This window comes from Anastrepha obliqua, chromosome 5 (genome assembly GCF_027943255.1).
Source record: "Anastrepha obliqua isolate idAnaObli1 chromosome 5, idAnaObli1_1.0, whole genome shotgun sequence".
In the NCBI taxonomy this organism is placed as follows: Eukaryota; Metazoa; Arthropoda; class Insecta; order Diptera; family Tephritidae; genus Anastrepha; species Anastrepha obliqua.
Genome location: NC_072896.1, coordinates 48,152,976 through 48,170,529, shown reverse-complemented (window position 1 = coordinate 48,170,529; position 17,554 = coordinate 48,152,976). Strand labels below are relative to the sequence as shown.

Genomic DNA, 17,554 nt, shown 5'->3' with positions numbered 1-17,554 from the left:
ATTCTCCTTTCATGGGTCTTTTCCAAGATTTGGCGTATTGTGAAAATTTGGTCGATGATAGACTTTCCAGGTCTAAAGCCACTCTGATAAGGTCCAATCAGTTGGTTGACGGTGGGCTTCAGACTTTCACACAATACGCTCGCTAGAACCTTATAGGCGATATTTAGAAGACTAATCCCGCGGTAATTGGCACAGATTGCAGAATCGCTCTTCTTATGGATTGGACAGAGCACACTTAAATTCCAATCGGCAGGCATGCTTTCATCCCATAATGAGCGGAGCGGAGTCGATGTCGCGTCCTCGGAGCGTACGTACATCTAATACACTACCGTGTCTACCATCTATCACAACATGATCGATTTGGAGACAGCCAGGTAGCTTAGTGTATCTTCTTATGCTAGAATCTGGTACTGCAGACTACCATGTTTCGGGCCCCGGCGAAGTCGATCAGCCTCTGTACGTTTCCGGATGTTTCGTTGTGCAAACTGAATTTTTCGACTGTGGGACCAAAAATTCCCCTCTTGCCCACCCTGGTGTTGAAGTCGCCAAGCACGATTTTTATGTCGTGGCGGGGGCAGCGCTTATAGAAACGTTCCAAACACTCATAGAATCTTTGGTCGCATCGTCCCTCTCTTCCGTCGGGGCGTGGGCGCAAATTAGCGAGATGTTAAAAAAAGTGCTTTGATGCGGATTATTACGAGACGCTCGTCCACCGGAGTGAACGACAGTACTTGGCGACGAAGTCTCTCTCCCACAACAAATCCGACACCAAATTTGCGCTCCTTTACATGACAGCTGTAGTAGACGTCGCCAGGTCCTATTTTTTTCTTGCCTTGCCCCGTCCATCGCATTTCTTGAATGGCAGTGATATCAGCCTTTACTCTCTCGAGAACAGCAACCAGCCGGGCATAGGCACCTTCCCCATTAAGGGACCGGACATTCCAGGTGCATGCCCTCAAATCGTATTCCCTGTTTCGTTTGCAGGGGTCGTCATCAGTAAAGGTAGTTCTCATCCGAGGCTTTGTATATCTTTTCATTGGGGCGGGTCCCAAACCCAGCACACAACCAGCTATCCTGGAATGATTCGCCTTCTCACTCCCGAACGGGTGTTCGGGAGCTATCCAGAGGATAATTGGGCTAATCCCGGGAGTTGTGAGCTGCTTGGACCATATGCAGAAGAATCGTCCTGGCCACTCCCAAGTGAATGTACTTCTACACATGGAACCATTCTATTATCAAACTTTAATTTTGGTTTACAACAGTGTGATATTTTGACACCTTCCAATCAGATCCTTTAAAATTATGTCGCGGGAAAATTACCCTCCCAATTTCTCTTCACTTTCGGGAATCTTATATTCTATTGTTCTTGATTATTATATTTCAGACAAGTTTCGGCAGACATTTTGCTATCGAACCCGAAAAAGTGTTTTTTTATAGAGGCCGCACATAGGCAGTATCAATGGCAAATTTCCAAGCATATTTCTGCTTATACTAGCCAGACGGTATTAAATTTTCTACAAAAATTACAATAATATCACAAATTTTGTAAGCAGTTATTAATTTTTAATTTAAAAAAACAACCTATTTCGAAATCCAATAAACTCATTTTCCAAACGTTTAGTTCACAAATCGCTGAAACAAATATGAACTTTTATGCTATTGTTTTCTAACAAATTAAATGATCTTTATAACAATATTCCTCATAAGTTTTGCCATGGAAAACTTATAAAAAAATCGATTTGTGAGTCTTAAAACAGTAAAAAAGCAATTTTTCAATGAAAAAAAAACATGGCAAAAATTTCACGACAGTGCCACCTATCGTACGTTTTTAGTAGAAATAAACATCAAGAAATATGGGGTTGTTCGAAAACAGTAACTTTAAATACGTATAGAAAAAAACTGATATATATATATACATACGCACGCCACAAATAGGAAGAGGAGCTCGGCCAAATACCCCAAAAGAGAGTAAGCGCCAAGGGTATGTGGTCGAGCCCCTTTTCCTATTTGTGGCGTGCATCTTGATGTTTTTCCACAAATGGGGGTATTTACGGTTTTAAGCCGACCTCGAACGGCAGATATTTTTTATGAGCAGCTTTTTCATGGCAGAAATACACTCGGAAATTTGCCATTGCCTGCCGAGGGGCGACCGCTATTAGAAAAAACGTTTTCGATATTTTAGTCTTTCACGGAGATTCAGACCAATGTACTACGGTGGCTGCCATCTATAGGCTAAAAAATTCTTTTAGGGTTTTGTTATAGGAGGTGTAGCTTTCATTTACTTTTGTTTTTTTCATATACATACGTAGAATCTTGTTGAATTTTTTAATTTATCAAGTAATACATTATTAATATGATTTTTCTTTCCAGAAAGTACCAAAATATATTATGAATATTTTTAATAGAGACGACAAAGTTAAATGCTTCAGAGTAAATTTATGTTCAGATGATGAAGACAATGCTGGAAATTCATCGGACGATGACGATGTTATCATTATTCCATCATCAGATAATCCACAAGAAATTTCTCAACCGCAATCAAGCATTACCACTCAATGTAATCAGGAGCAACCCACATCCACCTTAGAACATTGCCAAACGGAGAACACAATTTGCATAGATTCGGATAATGAAAATAACAATGTTGATGCCAATGAATATGATTTGTGTCATGAAGAGATGCTTTTTAAGAGAAGAGAAGATTTTACTACTCAAATTGGTGAAGAAATTGAGGCAATCAAAATTAGTGATAATGGAAAAAGTGAAGCTCTCGAACAAATCGAAGCTCAAAAAGACGGTGTTAATGCAATCGAAGACCCAACATCTGAGTGTATAACGATCCCTGAAACAAATTTGGAGAGCTTTGATCTCAAAAAGTTGGAAGAAATTTATAACGGTTTTACAAAGAAATACGGAGTTAATATTGAACAATTGTTAAAAGATGTAAATTTGAGCACGCCGCCGGAAAATGTGATTAATGACATAGTTCAAAACAGTGGTACCACTTTTACTCAACAATGCGGAAATATTTATGTACCACCTATGGATTCTCAAGGTCAAACGGAAACCAGTCAAATACAACAGAACGCATGTACTATGCAACCTCTCTCACTTCCATCTCAGCCATTTCAGTTAAATCTAAGAGATCCGCGGATTATCAAATTATTGGAAAGAAATAAAAATGTACCACTTTCTTCTACAACAGTGTGTAATGCTAAGAGCACAAACAATTCGAAAGTACCGAACTGTGAACCAACAACATACGGTGAATATAAGCGACTCAAAGCGGAGAAAGAGAAGAAAGCAGAGGAAGCAAAAAAAGCCGAGGAAACAGCGAAAATAGTTTTAGAAAAGGGAGCAAAGGCCATGATGAAAGAAGAAGAAGCGAAAAGAAGCGAGCTAGCAAAGAGAGCAGAGTTAGAAAAGCAATCAGAGGAGGCAAAACCAGAAACGAACGTAAATTCAAATGAAGTGCGCAATAATTCAACTTTACTAAGAGCAAACAGTGTAGATGCACCAAACCAAAGCACTGAAGTTTCCAGTAGCTTTTCCCTACCAAAAAAAGGCATAGAGATTGTGGAAGATTCTGAGATACAGAGTCATAACTATTCGCCTTTGATGCCACAAATTGATCTGAGAAGCATGATTTTGAAAGCCATACTACCATATGGAGACAAAATATTGGACGTTCTTAGAAAAGATACAGTAGCAAAATTAAGTACAGAAGAAGGAGCACATCAAGAAACTAAATCACTTTCATTGGCAAATCAACAAATATTAACTGATACACGCTCAGACGAAAATGTGAGAACAACAGTTGAAAATGATATTCAAATACAGTCATATCAAAAATTACCTGCAAATGATCAAAAAGTAATTGAAATGAATTCGGAAGCGTTGAATAGTCAGCGAAAAAGAAAATACCAAAAAAGTGTGCCTTATAAGAGAATTCGAACGATATCGTCTTCTTCATCAACGTCGTCGACTCTAACCGCGTCATCGACATCGTCGCCACCACCTTCTTCAACGCCTTTGATATACACACCAGTTGTAAAACTGAGACGACTTTCACCCAAAACTATTTTAAAATACACGAAGGCAGTAAAACTGTCGCCAGGTTCTAAAACTATAAATATCCACCTTGTGGAAGACGTGAGCAAGACAAAGAAGCAAAACAAAGATCGTTTGCTTGAGCCAAAACCAGCAAAATTGAACATTAAACATAAAAATGTTGATATATTAATGACAAGTAAAAATACAACTTTTTGTGCATTGTGCAAATCAAAGCCTAGCGATTTAACAAATCACTATAGAAGAGTACACAAAACTGAGTCGTATGTGGCGCGTTTAAGCAGAGCGGCATTAAGTTCTCTAGAAACAAATATTCCATTTGCGCAAAGTTTGTTCAAAAGCACAAATCTTAATACTAAAAAATATTTACTTAAATGCGCGTTCTGCGAGGATGAATTAAAGGATAAATTTATAAATTTTTACAAGCATTTTTCAACACATACAGGAGAGTACGCTTTTCAATGTGGTATTTGCAAGTTGGAAAAGCCTTTTGAATTTGATATTCAGTCGCACAAGTGTCATTCGAAATCTTGTCGCAATGCACGCATTCAACTGCTCTATCAATATCATCCGAATGTCTTGGTCATATATTTATATTGTTGTAAAATATGTAACTTTGTGCAATTAAATGAAGCCAATACATTCAAACATTTGCGCGATCACCACGATAAAAGACAAGACGATTATAGTTTAATTCGAAAATATATATTGGCAGCCGTAAATGATGAGGAAGCATATGAGAATTCTGCTGAAACAGATAAGAACTTTGAATTTCTGAAGAAAGAGGACGACATTTTGGTTATAAATGAAGCAATACCAGAAGAAGGTGAAGTTGCCGAGGAAAATGGCAATGCTATTGTTAAAAGTTTGGAAATGGTGGAGCTGCCGACTACGAGCTACATTCATAATGAAGATTTGGACAACGCATGGATTGAAACAATAAATTCAAGTTTAATAGATTCATCGAGGAAAACTTCTCCTGCAAAACCTGCACAAGAAAGTGACAAACGATGTGCGCCTCTGGCATCAATGGAAAATCTTGTAACTGCAAGTAGTGTGTGTGCTTTAGAAATTAATATAAAAACTGAAAACCAGGACCTATTGTCAATAGAAAAAGAAAATTATGACAGCAAACAGCCAGTGCTGAAATCTAGTCGTATATCTTATCGGCAATATTCGCACGGAGTTTCGTATTATGGCCTATTTAAATGCATGGCAACTGATTGTTTATACTCAACGGATGCAAGCAGTGAAATTCTAGAGCATTTAAGCGAACATTGCAGAAGTGAACAGCCACCTGAAGGATATCTGGAATGTGCCTATTGTCAATTGAATCCAGAAGTTTGCAATACGCCGGAAATGTTAATTGAACACATTCAGAAATCCCATCACCGTTCGCAGTTTCAGTGTTCAGTTTGTTGCTATCGTGCGTCTTCGGCAAGCCATGTTTTAATGCATGCGAGAAGTTCACATCCAGATCAGCAGGAGCTTATTTACAAATGTGCATCCGATATAACTTTTAACAACGCTTTACCAACAAATATTTCGGAATTATTAAAAAAACACGTTGAACCACTCGTTTGCCCGTTCAAAGGTATTGCGTGATAATTACTGTTGGAATATAGCCTAAATTTATAACATTTATATTTATATTTCATAGATTGTTTAAGAGAATTTCAGAATGTGGTATGGATGCAGAGTCATTTGATGAGCATGCACTCTTTGCCCATTAATAGTGAAATTATCGCAGCAGTTGAGAAATATGCATGTATATACTGTACAAAGAAATTGCATGACATCGAAGATGTCAAAAATCATTTAGTTGTGTCACATCCAGACCAGAAGCCTTTCGTTTGCCAGAGAATTCTAATTGCTGGAAAAGAGGTAAAGTTTCTTGGGTTTTATAAATATACTAGCAAATATCTGGCAAGTGCCATTATACCGCTAAGGAAAATTATATATAGTGAACCACAAATAACCTGGGACATTTGTTTGTTCTGACTTCAATCCTTTATAACTTGAGAACGGTTCAATCAATTTTCAAAGGGCAAAAGCCAAAGCAAAATATTCAATTCAGTATTTTATTATGAAAAAAATAATATTATAATATTTAAATGACTAGGAAGTTTTCCAGTACACAACACAATAACTTAATTTTACAACTCAAACATAAAATAGAGCAGTAATGAAAATATAGAAGTAAAGGAAAATTAATGAACTCATATTTTGTGCAGTAGCCCTTTCCACTAATTACTGCTTGTAGGCGTCGTTACTATGAGTCTCTACAGTTTTGGTGACATCTCTTAGAATATTTTCCCATATATCTTCAAAGGCTGATTTTAAGTATTGTGCCCCTAATCTGCCGATTGCGCAATTTTCTTTCAATGCAACCACTCCCTTACATTCTAACGCAACCACTCCCTTACAATCAACGCAGTATGCTTTGGATCGTTGCCGTGCACGAAGGTGAACGCTGCTCGTAACTGTAATTTTTGACTTTTTGGGAAATATGCTCCTTCAATCTTCTTTTTTAGATAATATATTTTAGTCATAGTGCCTTAAATAAAACAAAACCAGCCCACTCAATTTGCCGTCATTACACCTCAAATCATAACATGGCCGCCACCAGGTTTCACAGTACTCGACCCAAATAAGTTGCTCCAAAATTCGTCGGTTGCTCCAAAATTCATTCGGATTGCTAACGTATTCTTTAGCATAGTTCAATCTTTTACTCACATTAATCCTTGAAAAAAGAGATTTTTTTCTAGGAGTGTACGCTGTGTATTCGTTACTGTGCAGAAAATTTCTGAGAGTTTGTGGTTGTACGTCTACAATTGCCGAATTTTTGAATGATTTGGCAAAATTAACTGTGTTATAATGCGTTTCTTGGTCACATTTGAGTTAATTTCCGAAAGTCTACCAGTACCACTTTTTCTAAGAAAATAATGGTTTTCATTATATATTAAATACTGTCGACTTGGGTTTCTTTTTTAAAATTTCCGCGATTTGACGCGCACTTTTCCCTTCGGAGTGGTATTTCAGCATAAGTTCTTTTAAATCACTCGATGATCGCTTATTCTTCTTCACTCTTAAAAACTTACAACGTCAATGGCAAAAGGTGAGAAATAATAATGCAAATGATTCTTAAGAATCTTTGAATAATTTCTTAATTTATATAAATTTTTCAATATTGGTGTCCCGGTTTCCATTTGGTTCACTGTACGAAAGGCAGCTAGCAACACAATAACGAATTATAGAACGAGTTATAGAAATCAGAGAGCGTGCATTTTCCATCTTTGCTTTTTTTGGCACCAGCGCCATTCAGAGAAAACGTATGTACAGGGTCCGCCATATAACTGTACGGAATTAAAAATGCTAATATATAAAAAAGAAACTACTCAATATTTTTCCAAACTGTTTTTTTTTATTTTGAAGTACAATCCTTCCGGTTAATGATGGAACACAACTTCATTCATATGGCTGCCTCGGCTAGCCATGCACTATTCCATACGATCGGTCCAATTTTTCAACACATTTTCGATTGTATGCGGCTGTATTTCAACTATGACATCGCGTATGTTGGTCTTCAGTGCATCAATTGTTGCTGGTTTGTTGGCATAACACTGGTCTTTGACGGCACTACCATTTTCGTTCAGCGGAAGAATAAAACTAATTTTCTGTCAAATCAGATGACAGCTAAGTGTTACCATTCTTCAAATAATACCTAGTTCAAATCCGTAACGATAGAGGGCGGGCCCTATAGTTTCGAATCTCGGTGAAAATGAAGGAAACGTTTTTTCTAATAACGGTCGCTCCTCGGCAGGCAATGGCAAACCTCCGAGAGTATTTCTGCCATGAAAAATCCCCTCATAAAAAAATACCTGGCGTTCGGAGTCGGCTTAAAACTGTAGGTCCCTCCATTTGTAGAAGAACATCAAGACGTACACCACAAATCGGCCAAACACCCAAACAGGGTGTATATATATATATATATATAATTGGCGCGTACACCCTGTTTGGGTGTTTGGCCGATTTGTGGTGTACGTCTTGATGTTCTTCTACAAATGGAGGGACCTACAGTTTTAAGCCGACTCCGACTATATACATATATATATATATATATATTGTATATATACATACACACAAACGCAATTTTTTAAAATTTTCCTTTTGTTTTCAAAATTGTAGTAGTTTTAGGAAATAATTGATATATTTGATTAATGTGAAGTAAATATTTGAAAGCTTTATCGCAAAAAAGTAATATTTCAATCAATCGGTTGAATTATTTTTAATTTGCTGCAGTTTGAAAATTAAGTTTATGCGGTTCCATAAATGTTTCGAAAAATACCTTCCAAGAGAGATTAGCTTCAAAAAAAAAAAAAAAAAACTCGGTACGAATTGATACATTCAAAGTTGGAAATGTTATTGGTAGTTTATTTTCTTGCAAAATTGTCGCATTTATGCTGCCCAGTGTCAGAGCTCTCAAATTTTTGTTCACTTTTCTCAAACTGTTATACTCTGACCATATGAATGTGTGAAATTTTCTACCCACTACAAAAAGAGAGGGGAAGCGTGGTTCAGTTGATTTTTGCTTACCTGTGTACACATAGCTATATGGTTTCTGATGTAATAAAGGGTGATCAACTTAAAAGTATCGGTTTTTAAATTAAAATAGAACAACGAAAACTAAAATTGATTGGGCAATCTTTATTATTTTTGTGTAGAACCATTCATGATATTTATTTTTTAAAGATAATCCCTTTCAAATGTTGGCCGCAACTGTGCCGTACTTCTGCCATCCGTATACACCAATATTGAATGACTCGTTGGAGGACTTCGGTCGGTATCTCGTGAATAAATTTAGTAATGTTGGCTTCCAATGCCTCAATCGAAGTTGGTTTATTCACAAAGCATTTAGACTTTACATACCCCACAAATAAAGGTGTGATATCACACAATCTTGGTGGCTAATCATCCATTGGTCCGAGACGAGAGATAAATTGCTCACCGAAACGACGACGCAGTAAATCCATTATTTCTGTATGGCAAGTAGCGCCATCTTGTTGGAACCAAATGTTGTGGAGATCACGGACTTCAATTTCCGGCATCGATTCAAAGCCTCATGTTTGAAGAAATATGGGCCGATGGGTTGATTCCAATGGATTGGCTTTTCTTGAATGGCTTCGGTTTGTTCTTCAGTCCAAACATGGCAATTTTGCTTATTGATAGCCATTAAACCAAAACTGGGCCTCATCGCTGAACACCATAAGTTGGCATGAGCGCGCGATGAACTCTTTTCCATTAGCGTCGATTTTCGTAATAGAATTGTACGATTTGTAAATGTTGTTGAGGGGTAAGTCTTTACATGATGAGATGTCAATGAATACTGAAAAAAAATTATGTATTTAGTTTGCAGTGATCTGTCAAAAAAGCCCTAAATTAAAAATCTCACTTTGTTCTAATGAAAAGTGGCCCATTTTGTAAATGTCTAAACTAAATAAGCATTGAATTGACGATAGAGCACCTATTCTTAATTTTCATTCTTTACTTTAAAAATCACCTTGAATTTCTTGCCATTGTTGTCTCAGGGCACAGCTATTGGTAGTCGCCACTAATCATTAAAGTATCTGCTAACTGCGGTTAACGTCTCAGAATATATAATCTTAAATACGAATATTTGGCAAGGACATACTCAAATTTTTCTATTTATAATAAATTTGAATGTGCACCTTGGGCTTTCCACGTAGGGCCTTTATTTAGTTCATTTGTCTTCTAGTACGATAGGATGATTTAAGTTTGTTTAAATTTTTCAGCGCACTTACACATATTTAATGAAACCATGCTGGTTAAAACAATAATAAATATATAGTAGCGCAAAATTAATCTCTATTTTTTTTTTTTTTTAATTCAATTTTTAAATAACTTTTTATTAAATAAAATAAAATAATTTGGTTTGATTTAAATCTTTATTTTGACCTTTACGCCTTCCATTCCTTGTCTGCCTTGTCTGTTTGTATACTATAGCTGTCTGGTTCACGAGTGTCAAATGTGATTGACCGACGTACGACGCCATTTGCAAAAATTATAATTTATACCGACTTCTCTAAGGCTTTTGATCGGGTTCCCCATAGGTTAGGTTGACCTGGCTGGCTGAAAGCCATCACATACCGTAGACCTATTGGTCCTTAGTGTTACCAGTTGGAGCTAGACCTTAACGGTTCTTTGTAGAAGACATCTTGTAATACGTCTGCGTCTTTTGCGAGTCTAAGCAAACTCTGAAGCTCTAACCCCGAGAGGCATTCTAACTTCACATATTGTAGAGCCCCTAGGCATTTTAATCTGGTTCTAGCTAAAGCAGGGCAAGAACATAGAAGGTGTTCTAGCGTTTCCCTCTCTTCCAGTTCATTGCAAAATCTGCAGTTATCGTTATTTGTAATTCCTATCTTGTATGCGTACGCCGCTAGCAAATTGTGGCCTGTCAGTATACCTACGATAGTTCTGTTTTCTTTTCTGGACAGGGCTAGTACGAATCTGACGTATTTGTCTGCATTCTGTGTACACATGATTTTCGCGGTTTTACAAGTGGCTACATTATTTCACCTCCTGTCTATCTGTGTTTTCACGTCCGCAGCGATGTCATTGTATACCGTATTTAACCTGTTAAGTGATTATGTCGTATATATGCGTCAAAAAAGTCCATTTTTTAGTTAATGTCGTATATGTGCGTCATGACGAAAAAGGAAATTGCATTTGCTATGAAATTTAAAGTTGAGCAAAAAACGAAAATTTCCCTGTTATTTTGACATTATAAAGTAAGCACGAACACTGAATTCCCAGATAATCGTTATCATAATCGTTCAGCCAACGCGCACGGTGAATCCAATATTTGGCTAAAAACCGGTTTTGCATCGACAGTCCATCGCTTGAAATTAATTCAGCACAGTAAATAGAGCTGTCTAAGAAAAACTAATCGCTTAACTGGTTAAAAGTTTCAGTATGTCGTTTTCTTATTCGAATTGTATAATATGTAAACAGCGCTCTTGGCGATCTCATCTACAATTTCGTTTTCTACAATCCCCTTATATACGGGTAACCAATAAATATGCAATCGTTTGGCTGCGGCTAGTCTCCTATGGCTTCCTTGCTTTTTAGAACATTTATAACATGAAGTTTCATATGAGTTTATTGTTTTTATCGCCGCTTGGCTGTCAACGTATATACTTATTTTGGCGTTGCTTGATGTCTTTGCGAATGCTATTTCCGCAGCCTTACCTACAGCTAAGACTTCTTGAAAGATACTGCAGTGGCTGGAGTGCTTAAATGGCTGTCTGATGACTAGCTCTGCGCAAAAGATCCCTGCCCCTACTCCGTCTAACATTTTCGAGCCATCAGTAAATATATTAAGAGTATTTGGTTTAGGTTTCATTCCTCCTTTCCATCTCTCTTCTTCTATTGTTGTTCGGAATTTCTTCACTCAATTGCATTTCGGAGTTATATAATCCGTCTGGACCCTGTAACTCATGCCTATTAAGCTATGTGCGAATGTTTTATTGGTAAGTGCGCTTGTCGCGCTGAGTCTATGGCAGATTTAGCTCCTGGTTTTCCCATATAATATTAATTAAAAAATTAGCCGGCATTGGCTTCTACTTAGCCTTCTTGAGTTGGATCTCATCTTATTGGATGTCTTCCTTTCGTTGCTTGCTCTGGGGTTCCGCAAGGTAGTATTCCGTTTTTTTTTGTTCTATTTATCAATGATATTTGCTCTTGCTTCTCGTCAGTAAGATTCGTGCGTGCTGCTTGCTGACGTTGAGATTTATTCGGCGAACAATAGCTCTCTCGATTGATGAATTGATGCAAATTAATTTAGATAATTTCAGTAACTGGTGTATCAAAAATCGTCTACCGCTAAACATAATAAGTGTTTCCAAATTACTTGTTCTAAGCGTGCTAGTCATATAAATTTTATTATTACCAAATTATATATAATATTTAATTATATATATAATTAAATATATAAATTTTATTATTACCAAATCTTACGCTGTGCTTGCTTTTGTTAGGCGTCGTAGCTCCGATTTCTCCGATATTTATGCGCTGAAGCTTTTGTAAACGGCGTTTGTACGTTCGAAACTTGAGTATGCGTGCTTCATTTGGTCTCCGTATTACACGAGAATTAAACGAATCCAGAAAGTGTTCTTACATTCCCTATCCCTATCCCTACCTATGCAGCGCGGTGCTGATTGATTAACTCAAAATCATTGCACAACAGGAGAATAATCCTATGTTTGTCTTTCATTTTTGATTTGACCTTTGGTGCTGTCGACTGTCCGGTGCTTCTTGAGAGAATTTTCTTGAATATTCCGGCCAGAGCTCTTCGTAGTTCGGAGTTCTTCTATGTTCGTCTATCAAAATCTCTTTATGCTCGAAATGCTCCTATTACTAGAACCTTAATTGAGTTTAATGAAATCTCTAAATTTTTTTAGATAGATTTTTCATTTTCATTTTCAGAAGACCGAAGATTGAAATTTTTGAATATTTATTATAGATAGTTTAATTGCACTTCCTTTTTTTAATGCCTATTAACCTTAAAATAAGTCGACTTGGCCTATGAGAATCTATTTCATTTAGTGGCTTTATAAATAAAATACATATTAATATATTTATTTTGATCACTCAAAATGTGAGTACGTTTCGTGTGCTGATCAATAGGCGTATCGTCACCGTCACTACACGGTAATTGCACGATGTGAAGATGCCGTTTAAGGAAGATCTGGCCCTTTTACCCCTTTTATTTTATAGAATTTAACAGTGACAATTGACTACTGTTTGCCAGTGTTAGGTTAGGTTAGGTTGAAGCGGTTGTCCCGTAGGACACAGTCAGGTTCATAGCCCTGTGAGCCCTGATGCCGCGTGGAAAGCCGGTCCCTATCTCTCCTAAAACCGGTGTGTTCTTTTCAAAAATTTTAGAATATATCTGATTTCTGCAGAACTGAGATTTTCCAACCAACTCATTCAAAAACTGTTTACCTAGAATAGTAACCCTGCGTCTGGTTAGAGCAGGACAGTGGCACAGTAGGTGCGAGATTGTCTCTTCCTCGTCCTCATCTAGACAACTTCTACAGAAGTCATGTGCTTGCACACTCATCCTTCGGGCGTGTGTACCTATTAGATAGTGCCCCGTTGTGACTGAAATCAGTGTGCAAAGACTGGGTTGATTTTGGCTTAGCTGTGCGTTTAGCATTTAGAGTCGGTCACAGTTGACGGGCGATTTTGCAGGTTGCTTCATTACGCCATTTCCTTTCCTTTACTTTGCTTTCCTTACAATTTCTTCAAGGTTGAGTAGCTTACATGTTTGTAAGGGTATCCCTATGTTATTGTCTATGTACTCATTGGTCAATTTGGTGCCGAGTCTCGCTAGTTCATTGGCTCTACAGTTACCCTCAATGTCAAGATGGCCAGGAAATCATGTTACCTTTTACCCAGCCATCTCGTTAAGAGATGTGCGGCATTTCATGGCTACCTTGGAGGTTGCCGACTGTTTTGTGAGGAATTTTATCGCCACTGGGCTATCGGTGAAAATGTAGATATTATTTTCGTATTTCGCATCACACTGTATCAGTGTCGCGGCTTTCATTATTGCCACTAGTTCAGCCCGAAAGATAATACACAGTAGTCGAGCAGCCGAAAACTGAAGGAGATCCCCAGACGTTCGGAGTATATACTTCCGCCCACCCTGCCCTCGAGCTTTGAGCCATCTGTGTATACATGGATGGCTAAAGGTTGCCAGTGTTAAAGTAATTTATAATTCAAAATTAAAAAAATTTATAATTCAAAACTTATAATTTGACAACTTTTGAGTAAAAATAGTAATTTGCTTATCAAACAGTAAGGCTGTTTTAAGTAAATTGATGCAGCTTTTATGCAATCTCTCCTTCAAACTTTTTTTATTATTTTATTTAAACTTGATTGTTTTTTAGGAGGATTTACTTGAGAACCTGATTATAACATATGTGTCGTTGCCGCTTGTTCCGTTCGGAAGCATCAAGGCAGTAAATGTGAAAACGGGATCCGGTTTAAATGACAAGGATATGAACGCGAAAGAGACAATCGAAGCAAATATAGCGGAACCAGATGGAATAAATGAGCCTCAGAGTGAAACTAAACCAAATTTAGAGCAATTGGTGCAAACAGCTGAGGAAAGTATTCGGCACAGCTTGCTTAAATTAACTGGCAGTACAGGCATTTCACCTAATTTACTGTATCACTGCCCGCATCCGACATGTGGTGGATTCTTCTCATCATACGAGATGTGGTTTAGACATATGAGAAAACGTCATTGTTGCATTATAAGTGTGTGCCCCCACTGTCCAAATGAGAAGAAAAAAGAATTACCACTGACTGATTTCAAGGAACATTTCGAACTGCACTGTTGTCATCTTTATGGTTGCTACCACTGTGGCGAAACATTTCCTAAGCAGAGGGTAGCTAACGATCATATAGCACTTGAACATGCAGATATTAATCCAGCCTCTGCTTTGATACAAATTGAAAAGGTGCCGTTGTACTTCAATCAACCATTTACCGTACTAATGAAGTCATCCGAGCAACAAAAAGATAGATATTGTTTTTTGCTAGAGCTGCAAGAAATTGTACAGAATCGTTGCAAGTATGTTGAACAGTTATATTACGATTCAATAAAAACACAGTGGACTGTACCATTTACAAATTCGTGGTTAGAAAACTTTCCGAGTTACAAGAATAGCGAAAACATCAAACGAAAATGTTTCTGTCAGAATTGTACATTTTCAACATTTGATAATGAAACATTCTATGCACATTTGAAAGGAAGCCATCGCATCGGTGATAGAAAATTTATGTGTGCTAAATGTGATTTTCGTATAACGAGCGAAAACTGGGACCCCATCATAGACCATATAAAAATACATGTACTCGACATACATGTTTGCTGTGTGTGTTCGTATTATCATCATGATAGGCGAAAAATATTGGAACATCTCAACCAAGAGCATCTATTTAGAGATGTGCCGATTGTGACCATAATACGGTCGACAGAGTGCGTAAAAATATCAATATCCATCGCATTCGCACAACTAAGGAAAACCTTTTCAACCATCAAGAGCTGCTTCTTCTGCCCAGAAGGCAGTGATAGTTCATGGAAAGCGTATGCAACACATTTGAAAAAGTTTCACCTCATCACACTACAATACTTTTGTGAAATTTGTGAGGAATCGCTTAAACTCACAGAATGTGATGAGCATTTCAATAAAAATCATCCAACTGCAGTGTTGAGAATACGCTGTCGATTCGCTACTAATAACCAACTATCTGTAGATACAATAAAACCTTTGAAACTCCAGATTGCACCTTGCTTTGATGAACCGTTTTTGGGTCAAAAACTAAACATTGGTACATGCAAAACTATCGTAAAACAAGAACCCTGCGATAATGAATCTGATAGTGACATTGAAATTATTAATGATGAGGATATTGTTATTGCTAATGATACGGAAATGTCTGAGGCGCAGCAAAAACCCAAAGTTATAAGATGCGTGAATCTTAAGAATCTACAGAATCAAGTGCCGAATGTGAACTGCTTTCAAGCACAAGTTTTATCACAACACCAGCCCATGCCAACAATACAAGAGCAAGCTATTTCATCAATGTATCCTATTCCAGAACTGCTATCGCCTACTACATCGAACGCTCTATGCTCGACTGCTCAAAATACTGCATTATTTTCGCCGCGCATAGCGCTGCTGAGTCAAAATTCCAACTTCACTGGTAGTTGCAATTACAAACCAGTTAAAATTTTGATAAGACCCAATTCCGCCAATATAACAATGGACATGTTGGGTAAGTTGAAATAATTATTATGACCGTGGCCATAAAAGAATGTCTATTAACTTATATTTATTTTCAGGTAACCCAATGAATGGCAATTACAACATGTAGATATAAGGAAGAAAATTCCGTATTTTTTCGTTTTAGTGAGTTTTAAAAATGATAATTTTTTATAAACGAAATACAAATATTTAGCCACTTTAAGATGCCACTGAACAGCTTTATTTGAATCCTGCAAAAAAAAAAAAAATATTAATAATAATAATCATACACATGTACAAATTTGAAGCGAAAAAGTGACGGTTAACGTTCATGCACTCGTTTCGCATAGAATTTGTGATGAATTTGTTATGCACGAAGAATTACAGCAGTTATTTTATGAAAATAGCAGGTAATTCACTTTTATCTTTAATATTAGATATAAAAAAAAAAACCGAAAACCACGTTTTGTTTTGTTTGTTTACGCATAATGTGAATTAAGTGGATATATTCATTTAATATTAAATTTGCCTTGAAAGTATTTTTTTACCAATTTTTTATTTTTATACTATTTTTTTTTTTAAAGCGTCAGAATGTAGATATAGTCCTGTGAATGTAGATATATGCCAAGGAATAGAATAATTGTCTTTGAATATATGTATAGACATATGTACATATAAAACTCTTGAATGAATTGTAATATTTTTATATTTTTTTTATAATTTTTTATGTTGTTTAGTTGATTGCTTTATTTTGACTAATCAAAATATATGAGCAATGGAAATAAAAATGAATTGATTTTTTTACACAAATTGTTTCTTAAATATATTGAAAATATGTGTGTGAAAGGATTTTTTGATATTTGGATTCTTAAGGAAGTACTAGATGCGAACGTTGTTCTTGTTGTAAGATCATATACAAGGTGAAGTCCAAAATAAAAAAGACTGAGCTAAAATAGAAACGACAGGAGCTTTGTTCTGATCACTTCGAGTTTATTTTTTCCAAGTAGTCCCATTTGGCCTCGATATACTGTTTTACGCGATATAAAAGCTTTTCGAAAGAGTGTTTCAGGTCATTGACCGGAATGTCCTTCAGGATGTCGGTACAAGCCTTTTTGATGGCCTCTACGGACGCAAAACGTTTTACTTTCATTGCCAAATGCAATTTTCCGAATAGGTAGAAGTCACAGGGCGCCATATCAGGCGAATACGGTGAGTGATTGATGGTTAAAATTCGATTTCTAGTCAAAAAATCAGTCGCACGAGTGGATCGATGCCGTGGTGCATTATCATGCAATAAGCTCCAGCTTCCTCCTTGGCGGTATTCAGGGCAAAACGCTTCAAAACGCCAACATAGAAAATTGCATTGACAGTTTGGACCGTTGGCACGAACACCTTATAAGAATCCGCATACATTTTTGTGGAATGCTGCTGTAGTGACACTTCTTTGCCAACTTACCTTTGACTATCGTGGGAAGGGACATATTTAGATGATGACAAGCGCATTCGGGCCCGAATTAAAACGAACTAAATTAAAAACAAACTGAAACAACACAGGCGATATATCAAATCAACCGATTAAGATCAGTGGTATACACACTATTTCAAAAATTCCATCCCTCATTAAAAAAAATTGTCATATA

At 36.8% G+C, this 17,554-nt stretch overlaps 1 protein-coding gene across 5 annotated transcripts in view; it reads left to right on the top strand.

Moving 5' to 3' along the window:
* LOC129246797 (uncharacterized) overlaps nucleotides 1-16,231 on the top strand; it is a 57,727-nt gene extending 41,496 nt beyond the window's left edge. For all 5 annotated transcript variants that reach the window (XM_054885412.1, XM_054885411.1, XM_054885409.1 and 2 more), the window contains 4 exons: nucleotides 2,371-5,665; nucleotides 5,732-5,955; nucleotides 14,049-15,945; nucleotides 16,013-16,231. In XM_054885412.1, coding sequence (XP_054741387.1) covers nucleotides 2,371-5,665; nucleotides 5,732-5,955; nucleotides 14,049-15,945; nucleotides 16,013-16,044 — 5,448 coding nt within the window. In that variant the 3' untranslated portion in view covers nucleotides 16,045-16,231. The remainder of the gene's footprint in view (nucleotides 1-2,370; nucleotides 5,666-5,731; nucleotides 5,956-14,048; nucleotides 15,946-16,012) is intronic.
* The last annotated feature ends 1,323 nt before the right edge of the window (nucleotides 16,232-17,554 follow it).